The sequence below is a fragment of the Brassica napus genome, chromosome A2, assembly GCF_020379485.1.
Source record: "Brassica napus cultivar Da-Ae chromosome A2, Da-Ae, whole genome shotgun sequence".
NCBI classification, from domain to species: domain Eukaryota; kingdom Viridiplantae; phylum Streptophyta; class Magnoliopsida; order Brassicales; family Brassicaceae; genus Brassica; species Brassica napus.
This window is the reverse complement of record NC_063435.1, coordinates 5,013,547-5,034,217: the sequence shown is the minus strand read 5'-3', so window position 1 is coordinate 5,034,217 and position 20,671 is coordinate 5,013,547. Positions and strand designations below refer to the sequence as shown.

Here is a 20,671-nt window from a genome sequence, read left to right as displayed (position 1 = left end):
ATAACGAACAAATAATATAGGTATGGACTTTATTGTAACTCAAATATTCAATCAGAAGATTTCAAGATTCTGAGGATGGTCTGGATTAAATTTGTGGACGAATGGACCATACTCTGTAGATATGGATTTAATTTATTTTTATTTTTATAAACCCTATCCAGCTATGGCTATCGGTCGCCTCCGGAAGAAACACACTTAATGCTATAGAGTGGACTAACCCGAAAGAGTACTACACTGTTTCATTTGAGTTTAAAATACTTTCCGACTATTGTTGGAATAAACCGATCATCTGCTACGATTTACCACGTAAATCACTAGGACCGAAACAGAAGCTTAAATTGACTAATTTAAATATGGATTAAAAATTTTCTTGATTCAATCCAAGTTTTGGTATTGAGTTTTTTTCCTTGTCTGATGTGTTGAGTTTAACAAATACGTTAACAAATTAGGAAAAATAATTACCGTATTCTTTGGTTTTGCTCTGAACTTTTGGCTTAGAAAACATAAACTATGTTTTTCTATCTATCAAGATTTAATTTGATTTAGTTCAGTTGATTTCATTACAATGTCTGATGAAGTAGGTTGAAATGCATGTGTCATTACGTTTTTCATCATTAGTTAATACTTAATAGCGACTTGGCTACTAGCAAGTCTACTAGAATCATCGGTTGAAAAAACTAGTATCTATATATAATCATGATATCATCTAATATGTATCCTATTACAAATATTCTAAATTTGATTTGAAAATGATATTATATGGTTTTAGAGTCCGTACGTGGATTGTATGTTAACCATGAACATCAACGATTCAACATATTGGTACGCGGTCTCACTCGGAGTTGGACTCACTACTTCGTCTCATCCTATTGCAATATTTTTATGGTTATCTTGTAACCTTTTTTATTCTTCGTTATATATATATTCTATAATGTGTAAATACATATATATGTGTGTGTGTGCGCGCGCAGTGTGATACTAATCCCTAAGAAGGTTGCAAAGGTTACAGCACATGCAAACCAACAAAACACGCACGTAAAGAACAATTGCTGAGATTTTCTTAATAAACGAATTTTTTTTCATATACTCTGCTTCTAAAAATTACTTTAGTTTATATTTGTTTAATTCAAAAATTAATAAAATTAATAATTCACTATATTCAGTTAAACTATTTACAAATTATGTCACTCCTTCTATTAACATAATTTGTTTTCATTCTGGTTTACGGTTTTCAATCTATGCTTCTTCTTTTCTATTTTTTTTTTCTGGTTCACAGTTTTCAATCTATGCTTTTTTTTTCTTTTTTTTTTTTCACTTTTCACCTTTTTAAAATTTTATTTATTCTCTTTTGATATGTTATTATTTTTTGCTTTTTCCCCACTTCATTTTATTTCTTCTCTTTCGATTTGTTTCATTTTTTTATTCGATATTTTTAGTCTTTTTCGATTTATTTTTCCTCTTCTTTTTCAGTTTTATTTTACCATTTTTACCTTTTTTTTCCTTTTTCAAAATTTTTATACTTATTTTTTCATCTTCGTTTTTCTTTTTTTTTTTCATTTTCGCAGAAATAAAATAAAAACCCAAAAATAATATTTTACTAAATTATACTATTGATCATGTACAACTAATTAGTATTAGATGAATCCTGGTTATACCAAGTTCTACTTTAACAATTGAGATTTTTAAATTTAAAATCTAAAATTTGAATTGAAAGGTAGAACTAAGGGCAAAAACAAAATATTGTTATTTAATCAAATGTACAGAAATATATAATTAATTAAAAGTATGTGAGATTTATATGTTTTCTATATAACAAGAATAAGACTATATATTTAAGAAATCGACCCACACGTACACTGCACCAAAAAAAGAAATACAATTCACCAAATGAAAGAGAACGCTTTTCTAAATAACGGAGTTGGTCAGTAGTCCCAATGCTTCCCAATTTTTTTATAAGAATATAATATAATTTATAATTTTTTACTATTATCATCATCACTAGGATATGTATATGAATCTGCTTTTCCTGCATAAAAAAGTATTTATTAGAATTTTTTTATTATATTGTTTTTAATACTTTTTATTATATTGTTTGTCTGTCAATTATAGCAATATTGTATATCTCGATCAGTTAAAGCCCATCTGTATATTCCATCTTCGTTTGATTGCCTTCAGTACTAGACTATATATGGATAGATGTGCATCTTTAAAATCAAAACTATAAGGGCAAAAACAAAATATTTTTATTTAATCAAATGTACAGAAATATATAATTGGTCGAGTTGTATGTTCATCTACTTCAATACTAAACAATGGATTTTTTTTTAGACAATGGGTTTATGTGTATCGTACACATTATTTCATATTTTGATGTATATTTAGTATTTGTATTCACTAGCATATGAACATAGAAAATTTATTAAAAACATGTCATTCATCGGAGACGTACTTGAATTCTTTTTTATGGTTAAACCATAATAACTAAAATATTAATTCATTTTTGGTTGAGAACAAAATATTAATTCTAAATTAATCTAGTCACTCGCATGCTTTTTTTGAAAATCACGAGTAAATAACTGAGTAGAAAACTTAGTTACTCCAAAAAATTATCAAACAAGTGAATTTTTTTTTTTCCTTCAATTACTGTTTAAACAGAGAAAAAAATATATATACATGTTTATTCTAGTATACACATGAGTAAACTTATTTACTTCATTTATCTATCGCTCTCACTTTTTCACTCTTTTTTACTTTTAAATTTTCTTCTCATTTACTCTATTAACCACAATCTTTACAACTACCAAGTGTGTATTTCATAAACTGTTCCTCCTTGGAATGTGGCTAGGCATTCATCCTTCTTATGCTTAGAGAATTGCTCAAGCAAGGTCTGGTTAGAGGTTAGAGCTATAGGCGATGGAAGAAAGACTAATTAATGTGTGGGGAATACAATTGGATCATAGACGCTTTACTCAGTGCTACGTTTAAAGCAAACATAATTGTTGATCTCGCTTACTATGATTTACTCATAGAGCAAACAAGGTGGGACATCGATCTGGTCAGACAAACCTTTACAAACGAGATGTAAAAATCAATTTGAAAATAAAACCTGTAGACTGTAAGCCAGCCAGATTCAGACATTTGGGGTTTTTCAAAAACGGTGATCCACTGATGTACCCATCAAAGTGGCTACAACGCTCTAGAATATTAAAGCTCCTCTACCGAATTATTTGCCTCCAAATGAGAAGATGTTATGGGGTAATATCTAGCATATTAAAGCGCCTTCGAAGCTTAAATACTTGCTGTCAAGGAGAGGCTTCGGATACATGGGATGGGATGCAAATGGGTACCTGACCATATGGATCTCCTGAGGAAGTTTCTGTCATCTCCTTTTCATTGTCAAACGGCCAAAAAAAACATGAGAGCCCTCAAATCATTCAATGTTTGAATGTGGCCTCTCTCCCAACTCTGTCTTCTTGAACGTTTGTCATCTCTATGCTTGCAATAGAAATCATTCCTTAGATGAGACAATAGTTCTAACCTTTGTTGAACTTTCGTGAACTCTGCTGAACTCTCACTCTATTACTCTGATTTTCAGTTTTCTCGCTTGGCTTCTCTTGAGGCAATCTATCTCACTCTCTTACTTGTTTGACACAGTTTTTTTCTCTTACTCTTTCTGTTTTAGTCAATTTTCCTAGAGAGAAAATAAAGGACGCATCTACTATAATTGTCTACATTGTTAACACTGATCACTAGGATGCTTTTACACTTTCACACACGAATACGTATTGTAGTTTCTCTACTTACTATATGCACTTGCATCATGCCTTAGACCATTCTTCTCGCTCCTAGACTCTTTTACACAAGCCACACCACTCATATTGTTTTGACTAATGTACAAGTAATATTTAACCAACTAACCTTACGCATTTAACAACTCAAACCATTCTAGCTTAAACAGCTTAACTTAGTTTAACCAAACTAATACTCTTATTCTTCTTGATGTGCAACTTCTTGTTACACAACCCAACTCATTTTTGTATTCTTGTTGTTCACGTTGATTTTGCTTATTAGCAAACTCAGACCAAATTATATCAGGAAAATATTAGCAAACAAGTTCATGAATCATGATCAGTCACATGAATAACTCAATCTTTTTTGTTATCACCCCAAGGAGCACAAATCTTTTCAAGCCACTTTCCAAGAGAGAATCCTAATCCAGCTCTTTCCTTCTCAGGAGAGCCAGACCTAGAACTCTTAGGAGAATCAGAACCGTCAATCTCATTCTTCTCGGGATGGATGACGACGGCCTCGATCTCTTCCTCGGCTCTATCGAAAACATTGGGACCCTTCACTTCATCCACATGCGTGTTCTCATCGATATCATCACTGCTTCCATGAGAATCTTTGCGATGATGATGGTGGCAATGATGTTTCTCCTTTGAATGGAATAGAGATTTGATTTCGTCCTTGGCCTTTCTTATCATATTCCGTTTCTTCTTTGCATCTTCTGAACAAGAATCAAGAACAACACACGCACAAACTCATAAACTATACAAACTTGGTTATTACTTTACCCTAAACCCTAATACAAGTTTGATGCAACTATGAGAGAACAATATCGAACCTGTTTTCTCGGATTTGATTTCCATTTTATCAGATTCGTCCCTGAAACAGGATGTATAACATTATAAGCAAATGATTCCTTCTTCATAGCATTAGCCATTAGACAGAGAGCAGAAAATAAAAAACCTGGAACTCTTGTGTTGATGAATCAACCCAATAACAGCATCGAACTCCTCTTTGGCACGTTCGAACATGTTTGGTGCTTTGACTTTGCTCGCATCGATGTCACCATGAATCTTCTTGTCCGAACCATGTTCACCACCTAACACACACACACACACACATACAAGTTCACTTAACATGAGATACATAACTAATATCCCTACAAAATTAAATTGTAAACAAGATTCATCGCACGGGTTTTGATAAGTGCGGTTGAGCAAAGAACCAATCAACTTAGAGCTAGATTTTATCGCAACGGTGTATGACTGTGGAGGAGCATGAACATCGAGGAAGGTTTACCAGAAACTGTGTTGGCACCAGTCATCGTCTTCCTTGGATGACGAGAAAATGAGAGAATCGAGGGGATTTTCTAAGAGTTTGTGAATGCAACATAGAATTTGGTCTCTTCTTATTTGAAAACAAACCGTAAGAGCCAGCTGGATTAGCAGCATATTGGGTCCCACTGTTATTATGTTTTTATGCTAATTATAAGTAACTAATCAAAATTTTCCTCGTTTCTTAATTCATAACCGTCTTCGTATGGGCTTTTAATTCAGACTAAAGCTATTGGGCCTTCCCAAGTGTGATGCTGGGTCTTTCAAAAATAAAGCTATCATTTTTCATCGTTCTTAAAATAATAAATTAATAACTATTCAAAATGCAAGTTAGATTTCTTTTAATGTTTGAAACTTTTTTTTTTATTAATTGGCGTAGATGCACCCAAAAACTCATGTAATTTGTCATATAACTTTATTTCTTTTTAATATTTTTAATGACTATAATACCCTTATCTCTATCTCTCTCTCTTTTCCCTTTTATGTGTTCTAATCTCTTTATCTCTTGTACAAATTCTTCAAATCATCTTCTAATTCAACATAAATCTTTATTTTTTTATTCTGATTCTTTTGACACTCATAATGCTAATCTTATTATCTCACCTCAATTTCAATGTTTTCAATTTCGAATCACAATCAACTTTTAGATAATATATACGTTAGTAGATATTTTATTACTTATCTGCTATTATTTAAATTTTAATGAATTCTTAATCGATACATGAATTGTTAGCTGTTACAAATAGATTTGAAGCTATTTAATAGATAACTAATTAATTGTTAATAGTTTCATTAACTGATATATGATTTGTTAGTCGATACATTTGTTTGATACATAGATTGTTAGATGATACTGAAATTATTAGCGGATATGTTAGTTGGTATGTAGATTGTTACCTGCTATGTAAATATTTAGCTGATAGATCTAAAGTTACTTGTTTTCGACAAAGGATAAGGGTATTTTCGTCTGCACAGTGTCAAAAGGTTACTCCTTATTGGGTTATCCATAATTATGGAAATTCAGCAAATTTTGACCTTAATTGGAGATATTCCACACATTGTCTATTTTTTTTTGATAATCCAGAATATCCGGCGGATCAAAATCCAATTGACTAATTTTCTAAGACATGTCCACCAACGTTAAATAGATCTGGTTGATCCCAATGAAAATTAGATACTCACGCTGCCCGATCACAAAAAAGAATAAATATGAATTTGGTACGTTCGAACCTGAGATGTTTAGCACATTTGCAAATCTGTTGTACCACTCAACCATACTTGTGTGGTTAATTTTCTTCAGCCAAATGTTTAAATTGATCCTTATGGAGGATTTGCACAATTAATTTGGGAACATAAAATTGTAATAGAAGCTTAAATTTTGATGATGAAACTCTTTTACTAGAATATTTGTTGCTTGATTGGTAAAACATTTGTATTTATAATTTATAAAATTAAAGAAAAATATATAATTTATTCATTTATTTTATTTAATAATATCATAAAATTATATTTTTATCCAGAAAATAAAAAATTTATTTCTAAAATAAAAATGTACAATAAAAATATATTTTTTAGAAATAGTATTTCATATTTAAAATATAATTATTCATATAAATTATATTATATTTTAAATATGAAATATTATTTTTAAAAATATATATTTTAATTTTAAAATTTATTTTTAAAATAATATTTTTCAATATAAACATAATTATTAAATAAAATAAATTAATTATATACTTTTTATATATATATTAGAAATATATTCATCCGAAATAAATATATTATATATTAATTTTTATTATAATTTTAAATAACATATTTATAATACTCTATCAATCATTTTATTAAACAATTTATCAAAAACATACATCTTTTACAGTATAATTTAAAATAACATATTTATAATATACTATAGTATACTGCTACTGTTTTATCATTGTTCTACCAATTAAGGTTATGTCGAAGTATCCAACCACATCGAACTATAACAAACTAGTTTATTCAAAATTTGATATTGCGTATCAGCGTATGTAATTATCGTGAATCTTAATTTGGTTCAATTATTATTTACGTTCTCAACAAATATATGAATCTATAGATTCACAATCTACGGAAAACACATTAAGGCTCCGAATATTTTAATCCGCCTCACCTTGCCCCGCAGTTAACAGTTATAAAAATGTATACATATATGATATATGCGGAGATTTTTGTTACTATTAAAACCGTATCCCAGTTAAACCGCTTGTCTCGTACCGTTCAACCCGCAATTACCATTCGGAGCCTAGGATGTGTATCAATTAATGAGGCAGCTTTACATGCTTGTTATTTTTGTTGACCAAAAGCTACTCTACATGCTTGTTTCTTTTCAAGTTTGTAACCTCTGAAGTTCAAAAAAATATTTTTTTGCAACCTCTCAATAAATCAGAGATATCACAATCGGACTATCTAGTTATGCAATTTTCTCACGAGAAAATTTTATAACACTGTTTAATGTGTAAATTATAATAAATTCATCAACAAAAATATTTGTGATATTTTATATTGTATAATTATCGATAGATAGATTGAGGATCAAATCAGAGATTACACTAAAGTTAATAACTAAAATCGTTTAGTATAAGGCGAGACAGACCCTTGATCCAATAACATGCGAACGTGATGAATCAAGGGTCGTCTTACGATCAGTTTAACTACAAAATAAATGTTGATAAAATAAATTTATAACAAGAACAGCTTAAGTACAAAATAAATTTTTATAAAAAGAAAAAAAATCAGTTAGCTTTGAAGCAGTCGTCTTGCATGTGTGTTTTTTTTTTGAATGCTAAAAGCAGATCATGATTTTTCTTAATGGTCATACTTAAACTTTTTTAAACTCGATCAACCACACGTCTATGATCTGGATTCCAAGAGACCCGAATTCGAATCCGCACTACACCAGATTTTCACGCGCATGATCATCAGGGCTTTCACATTCTCTCTCCGGAGAATGGTTTACCATTTTTTTTTCTTTAAACTCGATCGGAAGGTTTTGAAATCTACCTCCAGAGATCTAACTTCAAAGTTTGACATCTTGGTCTTGGGTCAAGTCCGTACAAAGAGTAAGAATGATCTTACGATATAATTTACTCACAGTATGAAATCGACACCGAGAAATGTGGCCAGCACGTCCACAAAAGAGATGAATTATTATCATACGTAGTATATAACAAACAACCTCATAATATGAATCGATAGCGCAAAATGTGGCTAACTAATATTTTTCCGTATATAGCATTTAGAAAAAAAATATTTAGAACATTTTAGACTTCACGCTAACGCATTATGTGGTTTTTTCACCAATGCGAGACCTTTAAAATCTCAACAACAGAAAAAGTAAACAAGAATATTCAAATCGAAATACACGTAATTACGGTCTTACTTGTTGACCAGTGTTGTAAGTTATAATCCATAACCTGGGATAGTGTTTTACTTGGTAAATAATTAGGCATAAAGTTATAGCCCTTTTATTACGCTTCTAGTAGAGTACTCTTCTAATGCACACAATGAAATCAAGTAATGTTTTAAGTTGTAAGCTATTATATATATATTTATGCAAAATTAATATTGTTACACAAAATCCAGAAACTAGTTTAATGTGAACGAAAAAAGAAAAATTGTTGCATAAACAATAACTGCACATATCAATAGTAGTTCAGCTGTTTTTAGATATTGTTTTGTTACTAAGAACATTTTCTTACTACTGCGGTATTCCCATAACGATTAAGTACTTTGAGGTAAAGGTAGATTTCAACATCATATAACACCTAATTAAGAAAAAATTTAATTTTGTTTGTATTAACGTAATAGTATATGATAATTACTGTATATATATATATATATATATATTAAAACAGATATTTGTTTTGTGTCGTGTAAAAGGTGAACAAGTGAGATGAATAGACCAACAACTTTGAACTAAAATAACACGTACGTCGTCCAATTTAGTAGAAAAATATCAAAAAGAAATTCTATTTGGAAAGCCAAGGGACTTGACCGAAATTGGTTGACTCTGCATTTACACCTTGCGACCCCGAACCGGTTTTGGTGCTCTCTCTCGTTGTCTTTATCACATTCATAATATGGTTGCTTTCTTTGACCGTCATAAATCATAGTAATATTTATTTTATTATTGTACAGTAGTAGTGTTATAAATTGAATTTATAAAGATGGCCGGGCCACTGATATCAATTTATTATAATGTATTTTATTAATATTGGCTTTGCACTATCATAATCGCAAGTTCGTTATCATATGATTTAAAGTCGTATTTATATGTGCAGCTATATGCTTAGTGTCCCACACCGCGTTTTCTCACCAAACTCGAATGTTAAAGATTTGATTTGACTTGTGTGAAATTCCCTAACCAAAAGAACGAGAAATTAGCCCCACGAGCTTACACGAAAACATGCCATTTCTTACACGGTTTCGTTTACTAATTAAAATGTTATGACCCATTGATTTCAAGATATTATATAATAGAAATAAAGTTGAACTGTTAGTATTTGTAGACATTAAAGTACTGATGTATAGAACATCATTATATGTTTCCTGTTACCGTCACAAATGAAATAACATCCAAAGCATAACCATTAATCTGTATATTTCTTAGATTCTGCACTAGCATTATGTAAGAAAAAGTCATGTCTCAAAGCATAACCAGTTGAATTCGACATAACTGAACCATATTAATTATAACCAGTCGAATAAATTATAACATAATTTATGAATCTCTGCGTAATCGATAGATTTTGTAATCATCACGTCGGTAGTAGTATAAAATAAAATAAAATAAAAAGGATAATCTTTAAATATAATCTCAGCTCAGTAGCTCATAGGAGAATTGTTCAACATGATTATTTTATATACAGCATACAGGTGTATTCTTCATAGCATTGAAATATATTAGCAAAAAAAAAACATTATTCTCCTTTTCCGTTGTAGATCTTATACAACCCTTGTTTGTTTGAATGTAAAAAGCGCAGAAACCAAGAATATTTAATACAGTTTATCCAAAATAGAAATAGATGAAATCTGTTGACCGACCAAACAAAATAGTTAATGATCAGACCAGAAAATTCTGAAATGCATATAAGTTGTGAGGACGCTAAAACTGTACTCCACTATTAACCAAGAACGACGTATTCAAAGATGCCACCATTCATACGTAACGCCGTGCGTATATCACATATGTAATTACAAGCATGTAATATACTAATATGTAGATGTATACAACTTCTAACAATGTTATCAAATAGTTTGTAACTTTGTATAAGCAATATAAGCTGTGAGTACGTTTAGTCGTTTATACATTCAACCTGACGACGTATTCAAAGATGCGCCTCCCACAGACTCCATACGTAACGCCATGCGTATATAACATACGCTCACGCATATGAGTACGTATAAGATAATGTATGCAACTTCTAACAGTGTTATAAAAATGTAGAAAATAAGTTGTGAGTACGATCATCTAACCAATATGAGGACGCATTCAAAGGTGTCCCACACGCTAGTATGTATTTTATGTTGCATTGAAAATCAGAGAGCTCGTCTGGTTTGATTTATTATGATCTAAATTTGAGGAAAACGTAAAACCTTTGAATTAAGACTTCGAAAAATCTTCAGTGCGTATCCTAAGGTCCAGTCCCAAATTTGTTCTGAAGAAAATCTAATTATTACATCATTTTATAAATCGATTAATATTAATTAAAGTTATATATATAGACGACAGATGGGCAAAGAAGAGACATAACCAGAAACAGAGTTCTTCTTGTCTTTAATAGGTCTCTCTGTTAACAACATTCGACGACGAAACTTCTCAAGATCGTAACAGTGTAAGTGATCTTCCTCAATCTTTGGGTTTCAACATAAACTATTTTCACTTATTGATCTCCTTGTCTGAATCTTTACTTCTAAATTTTGCAGGTAGCTTTAATGGCTTTATCTTTTGGATTCTTACAAAGGGACAACAGTTTCAAGAAAGATTCACAAGAGTGTAAAACACCAAGAGTTCTGAATAACCCAGTAAACATGTTTCTTGAAAAGACCCTATCCTTCAAGGATTTGGTCGATCAGGGGAACAATTACAAAGATGAGAGCTTTGGGGTCAAAACGAGAAAAGGTATAAACTTGAAGGGTCCTAAACCAGATAACATGGTTCTTGAGAGGAGTCTCTCGTTCACGAGTCTAGTCCAGGTGGAGAACAGAGAAGAAGAAGACGAAGACGAAAGAGGCTCGCCTCCGAAACGAAGGAACAAGGGTAAAATGGGCATAATAGGGAATTTAACGGCGTTAAGTGTACCTGCACCGAAGCCTTTTTGGTCTCCAAGACCGTCGACGGAGCTTGACGCTGCGGCCTTGACGTTACAAAAGGTTTACAAGAGTTATCGAACGCGTCGAAATCTCGCTGACTGTGCAGTTGTTGTTGAAGAGTTATGGTACGTCAAAGTTATAATATTCTATGAAATATGCATCGTCAATCCAATTTTATTAGAAAATGCTTAAAAGTTGAAAGCATTTGCACTGAGAAATTTACATTTTGACTAAGCTTTTTACCAAATATTATAATAGAAAATAGGTTCATCTTTACACAAACCGGATAATGTGATATGAAATTATATGTGTGTCTTGGTTTAGGTGGAAAGAATTGGAATTGGCAGCGTCAGAACCGAACCGAACCAGCCAGAAACCAGAGACGGCTGTGTCGAGGTGGGCAAGAGCTGGAACAAAAGCAGCAAAGGTAAATTTACTACGAACGTGGACATATAATTGAACCTTTTTACTTTATACTCCATAATTAATTAAATAAATATCATACATTATCATATCATAATTTAGTACTCCCCTATGGTTTTGTAGTTAGGGAAGGGATTGCTGAAGGATGATAAAGCCCAGAAACTAGCATTGCGACATTGGTTAGAAGCCGTAAGTTTCGGCTTTTATTTTAATTTACTTTATTATATGGATAGGATATTTAACTTTGATATATCATAATGTCTTGTTTATTTTATTTTTGTACAGATTGATCCACGTCATAGGTACGGACACAATTTACACTTATACTACGATGTTTGGTCGGAAAGCGAGAGTACTCAGCCATTCTTCTTCTGGTAAATTTAAATCAAACTTAGTCAACCATTATTTCATTTTTTTTTTTCACAATTAGTTGAGCTGATTCCATGGTAAACTTTCTGAACGGTTCTAAAGGTTAGACATCGGAGATGGCAAAGAAGTGAATCTCATCAAATGTCCACGAACTCTTCTTCAACGCCAATGCATCACTTACCTTGGTCCGGTATGTATTCATTATGATTCGGTTAGTTCCGGTTATGAACTATTCAAATTCGATTTTAATTATGGTTTGAATGGGTTATGTTAACAGAAAGAGAGACAAGCGTACGAAGTTGTAGTGGAAGGAGGGAGACTAGTCAACCGACAAAACAAGAACTTTATTGAGACCGTTGAAGGAACCAAATGGATTTTCGTGTTGAGCACGGCACGGAAGTTATACATTGGTCAGAAACAAAAAGGACGGTTTCAACATTCAAGTTTTCTCTCCGGCGCTGCCATCATTGCCGCTGGTAGAATTGTCTCACACGACGGAGTTTTAGAAGCCGTGTGGCCGTATAGTGGTCATTATCTTCCGACAGAAGAGAATTTTCGAGAGTTTATCGATTTCTTAAAAGAAAATCATGTGGATCTCACTAACGTCAAGGTAATTTTTTTTTAAAAATGAAAAGGTATTAATCTCATCAAAATTAGCTTAACTAAATAATTTATTGATGGTTTTATTTTGTTTTCAGTTGAATGCGATTGACGATGATAATCATATGGTCTGCAATGATGGAAGCACTAAGCCGTCGATATCTAACGGTCGAGATGAAACTAAGGCCATCACGGCTGATGCGACGGCTGATCTGAGGGAACAGAAACGCTTTCCATGCAAGTGGAGTACCGGGAATGGGCCTAGGATCGGGTGTGTGCGGGACTACCCTATGGACTTGCAGACGCGGGCGCTTGAACAAGTTAACCTTTCTCCTCGTGTGGTTAACATGACGATGGGACTATTTGGTCCAATACCTTCACCAAGGCCTAGTCCAAAGATTCGTGTCTCTCCTAGGTTATTTTGCATGGGTCTTCTTCCAAGTCCAAAGAATTAATTTTCCAGCTTCTTTTTGATCTGATATCATTCAATTTTTCTTGTCTTCCTTGATCTTGGATGATTCTTTAATTAGGGTACAACTTGTCCCTCCCCATTAAAAGTTTAAGTAGTTTAATTTTACAGTCTTACAGTTCTATAACATGTAACCTTTTATTTACTCTGTGGCATCTATTTTAATGTCATATTTTTCAAATAATTGTTTCCAGCAAATCAAATATATTAATATCAAAAGAAGTTTATAAGATGCAAAACATTTCCAATACAACAGTTACAACAATTTTTTAAAACAACAAAACAATTTTAATGTGGAAATGGAAAAAGTAGCTAAGTTATTATTTTGAAAATTTTATAATCAGATTAAATATACCATCATACCCTTTCTTCATATAATTTTATAAACTATTGTTTTTCCATAAAACTCCAAGATAGATCCATCATAATATTAACAAGTAAGATTGGTTTAAACGTTGTTGGTAATGAATCTAAACCGTGTTTCCTTGTCGAAAATGCCAAAAGAAATGGAGGTTTGTGATGCCCGACGAACTCTCCATATTTTTTTTTGTTTTCTCCTTGACAGTTTCCAAGATTGTTCTTTGAAAAGTAGTGGTCCAGTGGTAGTGGACGGGCCTTGGATGCAAACACATTCCGGGTTCGATCCTCCTGCTGCGGAAACTAAGTCACATTGTTCTGCTCATCACGGCTGCGGACACGTCCGTATGAAAACCCGGGAGAGAGCTTGTCGTGGGTTGCACCTCCCACCCGGAGGTTAGGTCTGTGTCTTTAATAGATCCGGGTTTAACCCCTTTTTTTTCAAAAAAGTAGAACGGTTAGTTTTCTTTTCAAATTCTAACAACTCCCTTTGTTTCATGTCACTTTATCATTTTTTTTGTTACACAAAAAATATCATTTTACTATTTCAATGCAATTTATATTTATTTTCAGCAGAATATTAATTATAAAATGTATTGATTTTATAAATAAATTTATTTATCTAAAATATAACTGGTTAAATAGATAACATTAGTGAAAACATGAATACATTTCAATCGGTTTCTGAATATGTGTGAAAATGTCTAAATTGCAATCTTTGTAAAAGGGAGGGAGTACTAAACAGTAACAATGAGGATTTTTTTTCAAATACCAAAGAACACACAAATCCAACGATCTAATACCAAGAAAAATCAAATCATGTGAAACTAAACACCAATGATTATGAAAACCGACCGAGAGGCGTTTGGAGCGGAATAAAAATAAAAATAAAGAAAAATTAATAAAGAAAAATAAAAAAAAATAAAAAAGTAAAACTATTTTTTATGTTTTCGAATTATACTTTTCAAATTCGAACTTTTTTATAACTTTTTTTTAATTTTTTTTCCGATTTTTTTTTTCAAATTTCTTTTTGAAGAACGAAAAATATGTTTGAAACTATTTTTAAAATTTTTTTATATATATTTTTAAGTATTTATTTATATATTTATTAGAATCATAAATTTCACATTCTAAAAACCCTACCCCACCTCTCAACTCTAAACCCTAAGTCTAGATTAGTTAACCATAAGGGTATAATTGTCTTTTACCTTTCATTGAAAATGAAGGTAAAAATGGTCAGTGTAAACATGAAAAGTGGTAATATGAATATGCTATTTGTGGCAATTTCCCTTAATATTTTGTATGTTAGTTTTGTTGAAAGCCTTGCTCATATAAATAAACAGTTAAGTTCTTTTTCCAAAGGTATGTCCTTTGTCTTACAAAAGTCCCTGTATATATGTATATATCTACCTAAAGTGTCTATATACTTACTTAAAAAAGAACGGGTAGACGACGTATTTCCACACCAGAACTTTGATATAGTAACAAATGTACACAATCTTTCAACCTCGTCCTAATTGCACACGTTATAACTATCACAACCAATTTCCACATACGATAATAGTTCGAAACCCGTTTCCACACAAACCAACAATTAGCGGTTTAAAGTTGGTTAGTGTTACCTAAACATAAACTTAACCAATGACTAACCTAACTAAACCATAAATGACCCGATTACGACCCGATTAGAGAAAATAAACCGGATTAAATGAACCTAATTTACCTGACCGAAGATCTGATTAATGACATTTATACAAAGAAACTAACCTTTTTCTCCACTGCAAAAGCACACCGAAAGTATCTCCTGCTAGGATTTGCTGTTGACTTCGACATCAAGGGGATAACTAATTCTCCACACCAACATCTCTTCGGCACACTAACAACACGACCTCTTGCTCGACCGCTAGAGACTCCACTCGAATTTCCAGATTCATTACTCATACTTTCTAGGTTTATCTATGTCTCTGCTCTGAATCTTTGCTCTGAATTTTTCAATTTTAGGGTTCTAAGAGATGAAATCGATTTTGGGGTTTTTAAAACGAGTTCGGGTTGGGTTTAAATCGAACCTTAGTCGGATCTTCATTTGGGTCGGATACGAACTGGTTTACTATCGGTTAGTACCATAAACCATTAAAACCAAGCCAAATTTTGGTTTGTGTGGAAACGGGTTTCGAACTATTATCGTGTGTGGAAATTGGTTGTGATAGTTATAACGTGTGCAATTAGGACGAGGTTGAAAGATTGTGTACATTTGTTACTATATCAAAGTTCTGGTGTGGAAATACGTCGTCTTCCCAAAAGGAACCCGATTAATGAATTAAGTTTTCTAAGCAAAATTTGTTTTTTTTTTTTCTTTTGGGTCAAACAACTTTGTTAGGTAATGTTGGTGTGTGTACAGATTATTGCGATGAGAGTGATTGATGCCTTATTTACCGATCTGATGAGCCCATTGCTTGCAGGATAAGAGAATAATTTACGAAATGGGACAATTTTCCGTTAACCCAAACAGTTTGGGCCAATAAGAGATCCAATCATATGTGTCCACTCTGTCCTATGGCTCATCGGTACTTGTAGGTAGGGATGGATGTTCGGATATCCGTTCGGGTTCGGATCGGGTATTCCTACACTTCAGATCGGGTTTGGATAATTTTAGTTATGGTTCGGGTATTTCAGATATAACCGAAAAAACAAAAGCATTTGATAATTTTTTTGAACTACTGTTTAAAAAAAATTAAAACCATATAATTTTTGCAAAATAAAAACTGTTCATTCTCATGCTTTTGTTCCGTAACATGATTCAGAGTAACAAGGAATGCTCCATGGTTGGAAACTATCCCTCCATATGAAGAACGACATGATGGTTCGAGGTGATTTCGGTTGTTACAATAACGTTTATGGTGGTTATCGTTGATGACAGCAACAACTAATGTCTCCGATAAACTTTATATAGATTGTGAGAAGAACAATATCTTAGGAAGGAAGATCTTATAGGGAGAGAAGATGAGAAATGAGAGATGCAGATGGTGCTTTAATCTCCCACGTTTAAGAAAAAGATACATATTTATATATATGTGCACACGTTTAGGTTAGAAAAAATAGTGATTTGGTATTGATTTTACATAATCTTAGTTAAACTAAAACCAGTTAAGAGAAACCAGTCATTACATATTGGATGAAAATTGTTGATTTGGGTTAAAGTATACATATGTTGGGGTGACTTCGGATAGTACTTCGGGTTTCAGATATACCCGATCGGATTCGGGTATCCAAACTTGTTCAATACAATACAATACCCGTTCGGGTATTTTGCTACTTCGGTTCGGATTCGAGTTTGGATTTTTCGGGTCGGACTGGAATGCAGGTTCGGGTATCAGATAAGATGCCAACCCTACTGGGTAAAATGTGGATACCTGACCTAAGTGGGACCCATCATCATATCCCTTCATTATATATTCTTTTTGTCATTGAACTAAATTCCTATTTGTTAACAAACTGAATGATTATCAGGTTTTTACTTTATGATGTCTTTGTGCCCCTCTCTCCTTTGATCATATGCTTTCTCATTGTACTACGGTCTTGATTGTTGTAAACACAGTTTTTGCGTTTGAATTTACATGAAAAATAAATACAAAACGAAAGGCTCTTCCTCGTTTGTATTAGGCGTTTCCGATTTACAATTGGTTGGCTTAGGACATCTCTAACAATAATACAAATTTGGTGTCTTAGGGCCTTACTGGTTCAAACGCAGCGGTTGCGGCTGCGGGAGTTTGCAGATGCGGGTGGTTGCAGTTTCTAGAGGTTTTAAGAGATTTTTACGCAGTGGTGGAGCTACCATATGATCATGTGGGTCAAATGACCCATGTGAATTTTTGAAAAAAAAAATTTGCATGTATTTCCTATAGAAACATATGATTAATTTTGCTTATTGACCCTAGTAAAACTCTTGTATCATCAACTTGACCCCTGTGAAAAACATTTCTCCCTCCGCCATTGTTTGTACGACTGGTTTTACGATTAAAAATTGGTGTATTTGCGAGATACTTATGACTGGTTAACTACCATATACAGCAGCAGTTAAATAATAAATTAACAATATTTACATTTTATATAATTATAAAAATATCAAAAATCATAATATTATAATAAATATGAAATTTATATTTAGAAAATTATAGTTTTAAATTTTTAAAAATTATAGAAAATATTTTTATTTTAAAATTTTATAATATTAATTAAAATATAACAGATATATTTTAGTATTTTTATAATTTCAATTTAAAATTTTTTATTGAATATTTTTATTTTTGTATTTATATGGTTTTAAAAAAAATATCCTCCCACAACCGTCTGCAACCACAAACGCTTGATGGAACCAGCTTTTGATTTTAAGAGGTTCAGAGCGGTTTGAAGCGATTTGTAGCAGTTTGTATGATTGTTTTGAGACGCTGTCAACTGCTCCTAACCGCAAAAGCTGCGTTTACGGGTGGTAGCGGAAAAACCAATCAGGCTCTTAGTATCATAATTTTTCTGTCATCCCCAACAATAACAGCAAATTTTAGACCAAAGTAATATTATCTATTATTTAATGTATTGAAATCGAACACTTAGAATGATATCAAAACTCTTCTTCTTATTGCTTTAGAAACTTACACAAAACTAAAGCTTTCTCACAACTCTTAAGTTATACCACATCATGGTATCTCCTTATGTATAAATCTTATTTTCCTAAACTCATTAGGAATCACATATTTCCTTTTCTCTTAATCCTAACCTCATTAGGATAACTTATAACCTAAGTTAACTTTAAGCTTATGTCAACAATCTCCCCCTTAAGCTTAAAAACCTCTTTTGAAACATCTTGAACTCCAATGAAACTTCTCATCTCCTTGAACTTGATCTTCCCAAGTGCTTTAGTGAGAATGTCAGCCTTTTGCTCTTTGCCAGCTACATGCTCTACGTCAATCAAACCATCTTCAACACACTCTCTTATAAAATGAAACCTCTTGTGTATGTGCTTGCTTCTTCCATGAAACACCGGGTTTTTAGTCAAAGCAATAGCTGATTTGTTGTCTATACGAAGTACTGTCTTTGCGGTTTCATCACTTGTAATCTCACCTAGTAGCTCTTGTAACCATATAGCCTGCTTTGCCGCCTCTGTTGCAGCCATAAATTCAGCTTCACATGATGATAGAGCTACGATCTCTTGCTTTGTTGAACTCCATGATACTGGACACATGTTAAGATAGAATATATGCCCTGATGTGCTCCTCCCATCATCCGGATCAACGTTGTAGCTGCTATCACAAAAACCTACAAGCCCGCTTTTATCATCACGCCTAAAGAGCAATCCGTGTGAGCAGCTTCCTTTTAGATACCTTAGGACTTGTTTTAATGCTGCTCCATGTGATATCTTAGGCTCATGCATATACCGGCTAAGCACACCAACGCAATAGGAAAGATCAGGTCTTGTGTGAATCAAGTATCGAAGGCATCCAATATTTCTTCTAAATTCTGTTTCGCTTATCCCTTCCTCTTCTGATGCCTTCGAAAGCTTGAGGCCGGGATCCATCGGTAAGTGAACTGCGTTGCATTTGTCCATCCCCGCTTCCTCTAGTATCCTGGTCGCATACCTCTCCTGCTTTAGTACTATACCTTCTTTGGACTGAATTACTTCAATCCCAAGATAGTAAGTAAGTTGTCCAAGATCACTCATCTCAAATTTGGTTGCCATCTCTAGTTTAAACTCTTGTATCACCTCAAGATTCGATCCCGTGACCAATAGGTCATCAACATAGACTGCGACCAACAGAAGGCTCTCTCTCGTTTCTTTCTTGAACAATGATGGTTCTTTAGAACATTTGGAGAAATTCAACTCCTTGAGAATCGACTTAAGCTTGATGTTCCAAGCCCTAGGTGCTTGTTTCAGACCATATAATGCCTTGTGTAGTCGGTATACTTTCTCTTCACTACCTTTCACCTTAAAACCATCAGGTTGTGTCACATAAACTTCTTCACTTAAATCTCCGTGAAGAAAAGCCGTCTTCACATCGAGATGATGAATCTCCCAGCCATTAGATGCAGCTAATGCAATGATAACTCTTACTGTTTCTATTCTTGCCACAGGAGCAAAAACTTCTTCAAAATCTATGCCATGACGTTGAACATATCCTTTTGCTACGAGCCTAGCTTTGAACTTCTTGATACTTCCATCTGCATTCTTTTTTATCTTAAAAACCCACTTCAGCCCTATTGCCTTGCATCCCAAAGGAAGATCAACGAGTGTCCACGTTTTGTTCTTCTTGATTGATGTGATCTCATCTTCACACGCCTCTCGCCAGACCTTTTCATGCTTTGCTTCGTTCCAGTCCCATGGCTCCTCGTTGAGCAACAGAAGAATCCTCTCGGTTTCATTTATCTCAGCCACTAGAACGTAATCATCAAGGTAACTAGGCCTTATACTCTGTCGAGTGGATCTTCTTAATGGCTGTGACTCTGTTTCAGGTTCCTCTGTTTCGCTACTATCGTCTTCTTCTTCCACATCTTCTGAGTCGACATTATTGTCTTTGTTCTCGTTTGTGACTTCTCTTCCTACACCAAGATCAGGCCAAGAAATATCTTCATCTTCTCCGAGGGTCTCACTTCTTTTCACATTCCAAATCCACGTTTTATCTTCTGTGAAAATGACATCTCTACTCACAACCATCCTTCGAGTGTTTGGATCATATAGCCGATATGCTTTTGTGCCTGGTTCTGTTCCGAGATGTACCAATTCTCTTGACCTGTCGTCTAGCTTCTTGAGGTGAGGCGCTTCACTCTTTGCATAACAAACACACCCAAATACACGTAGATGTCCTACGTACGGTTTCTTTTTCTTATAACACTCGTATGGCGTTTGTGTCTTGAGAGTACGAGTTCCAACTCTGTTGATCAAATACGTTGAGTGCCTTACCGCCTCTCCCCAAAGATAGTTTGGTAA

The 20,671-nt window shown here is 33.2% G+C and overlaps 2 protein-coding genes across 2 annotated transcripts; one reads left to right on the top strand and one right to left on the bottom strand.

Moving 5' to 3' along the window:
• Positions 1–4,073: 4,073 nt before the first annotated feature.
• LOC106418181 lies at positions 4,074–5,206 on the bottom strand. The gene is made up of 4 exons (XM_013858847.3): positions 5,086–5,206; positions 4,750–4,885; positions 4,625–4,665; positions 4,074–4,507 (listed from the first exon to the last, which is right to left on the bottom strand). Exons 1-4 carry the CDS (start codon positions 5,108–5,110, stop codon positions 4,146–4,148), a joined length of 564 nt encoding a protein of 187 aa, XP_013714301.2. The 5' UTR covers positions 5,111–5,206; the 3' UTR covers positions 4,074–4,145.
• A 5,558-nt stretch (positions 5,207–10,764) lies between these two features.
• On the top strand, positions 10,765–13,454 carry LOC106418173 (IQ domain-containing protein IQM5). Its single transcript, XM_013858839.3, has 8 exons — positions 10,765–10,999; positions 11,091–11,602; positions 11,802–11,904; positions 12,024–12,089; positions 12,186–12,274; positions 12,372–12,459; positions 12,547–12,879; positions 12,968–13,454. The coding sequence occupies exons 2-8, from the start codon at positions 11,100–11,102 to the stop codon at positions 13,322–13,324; spliced, it is 1,539 nt and encodes a 512-aa protein (XP_013714293.2). The 5' UTR covers positions 10,765–10,999; positions 11,091–11,099; the 3' UTR covers positions 13,325–13,454.
• Positions 13,455–20,671: the final 7,217 nt, after the last annotated feature.

Excerpts from the sequence above, each read along its gene's own strand:
- LOC106418181 (XM_013858847.3), bottom strand. The coding sequence starts at position 5,110 with ATGACTGGTGCCAACACAGTTTCTG. Across the intron at positions 4,886-5,085 it reads TGGTGCCAACACAGTTTCTG|GTGGTGAACATGGTTCGGAC; the intron begins GTAAACCTTCCT and ends TGTGTGTGTTAG. Across the intron at positions 4,666-4,749 it reads CATCAACACAAGAGTTCCAG|GGACGAATCTGATAAAATGG; the intron begins GTTTTTTATTTT and ends ATCCTGTTTCAG.
- LOC106418173 (XM_013858839.3), top strand. The coding sequence starts at position 11,100 with ATGGCTTTATCTTTTGGATTCTTACAAAGGGACAACAGTTTCAAGAAA. Across the intron at positions 11,905-12,023 it reads CTGGAACAAAAGCAGCAAAG|TTAGGGAAGGGATTGCTGAA; the intron begins GTAAATTTACTA and ends ATGGTTTTGTAG. Across the intron at positions 12,880-12,967 it reads TGGATCTCACTAACGTCAAG|TTGAATGCGATTGACGATGA; the intron begins GTAATTTTTTTT and ends TTTTGTTTTCAG.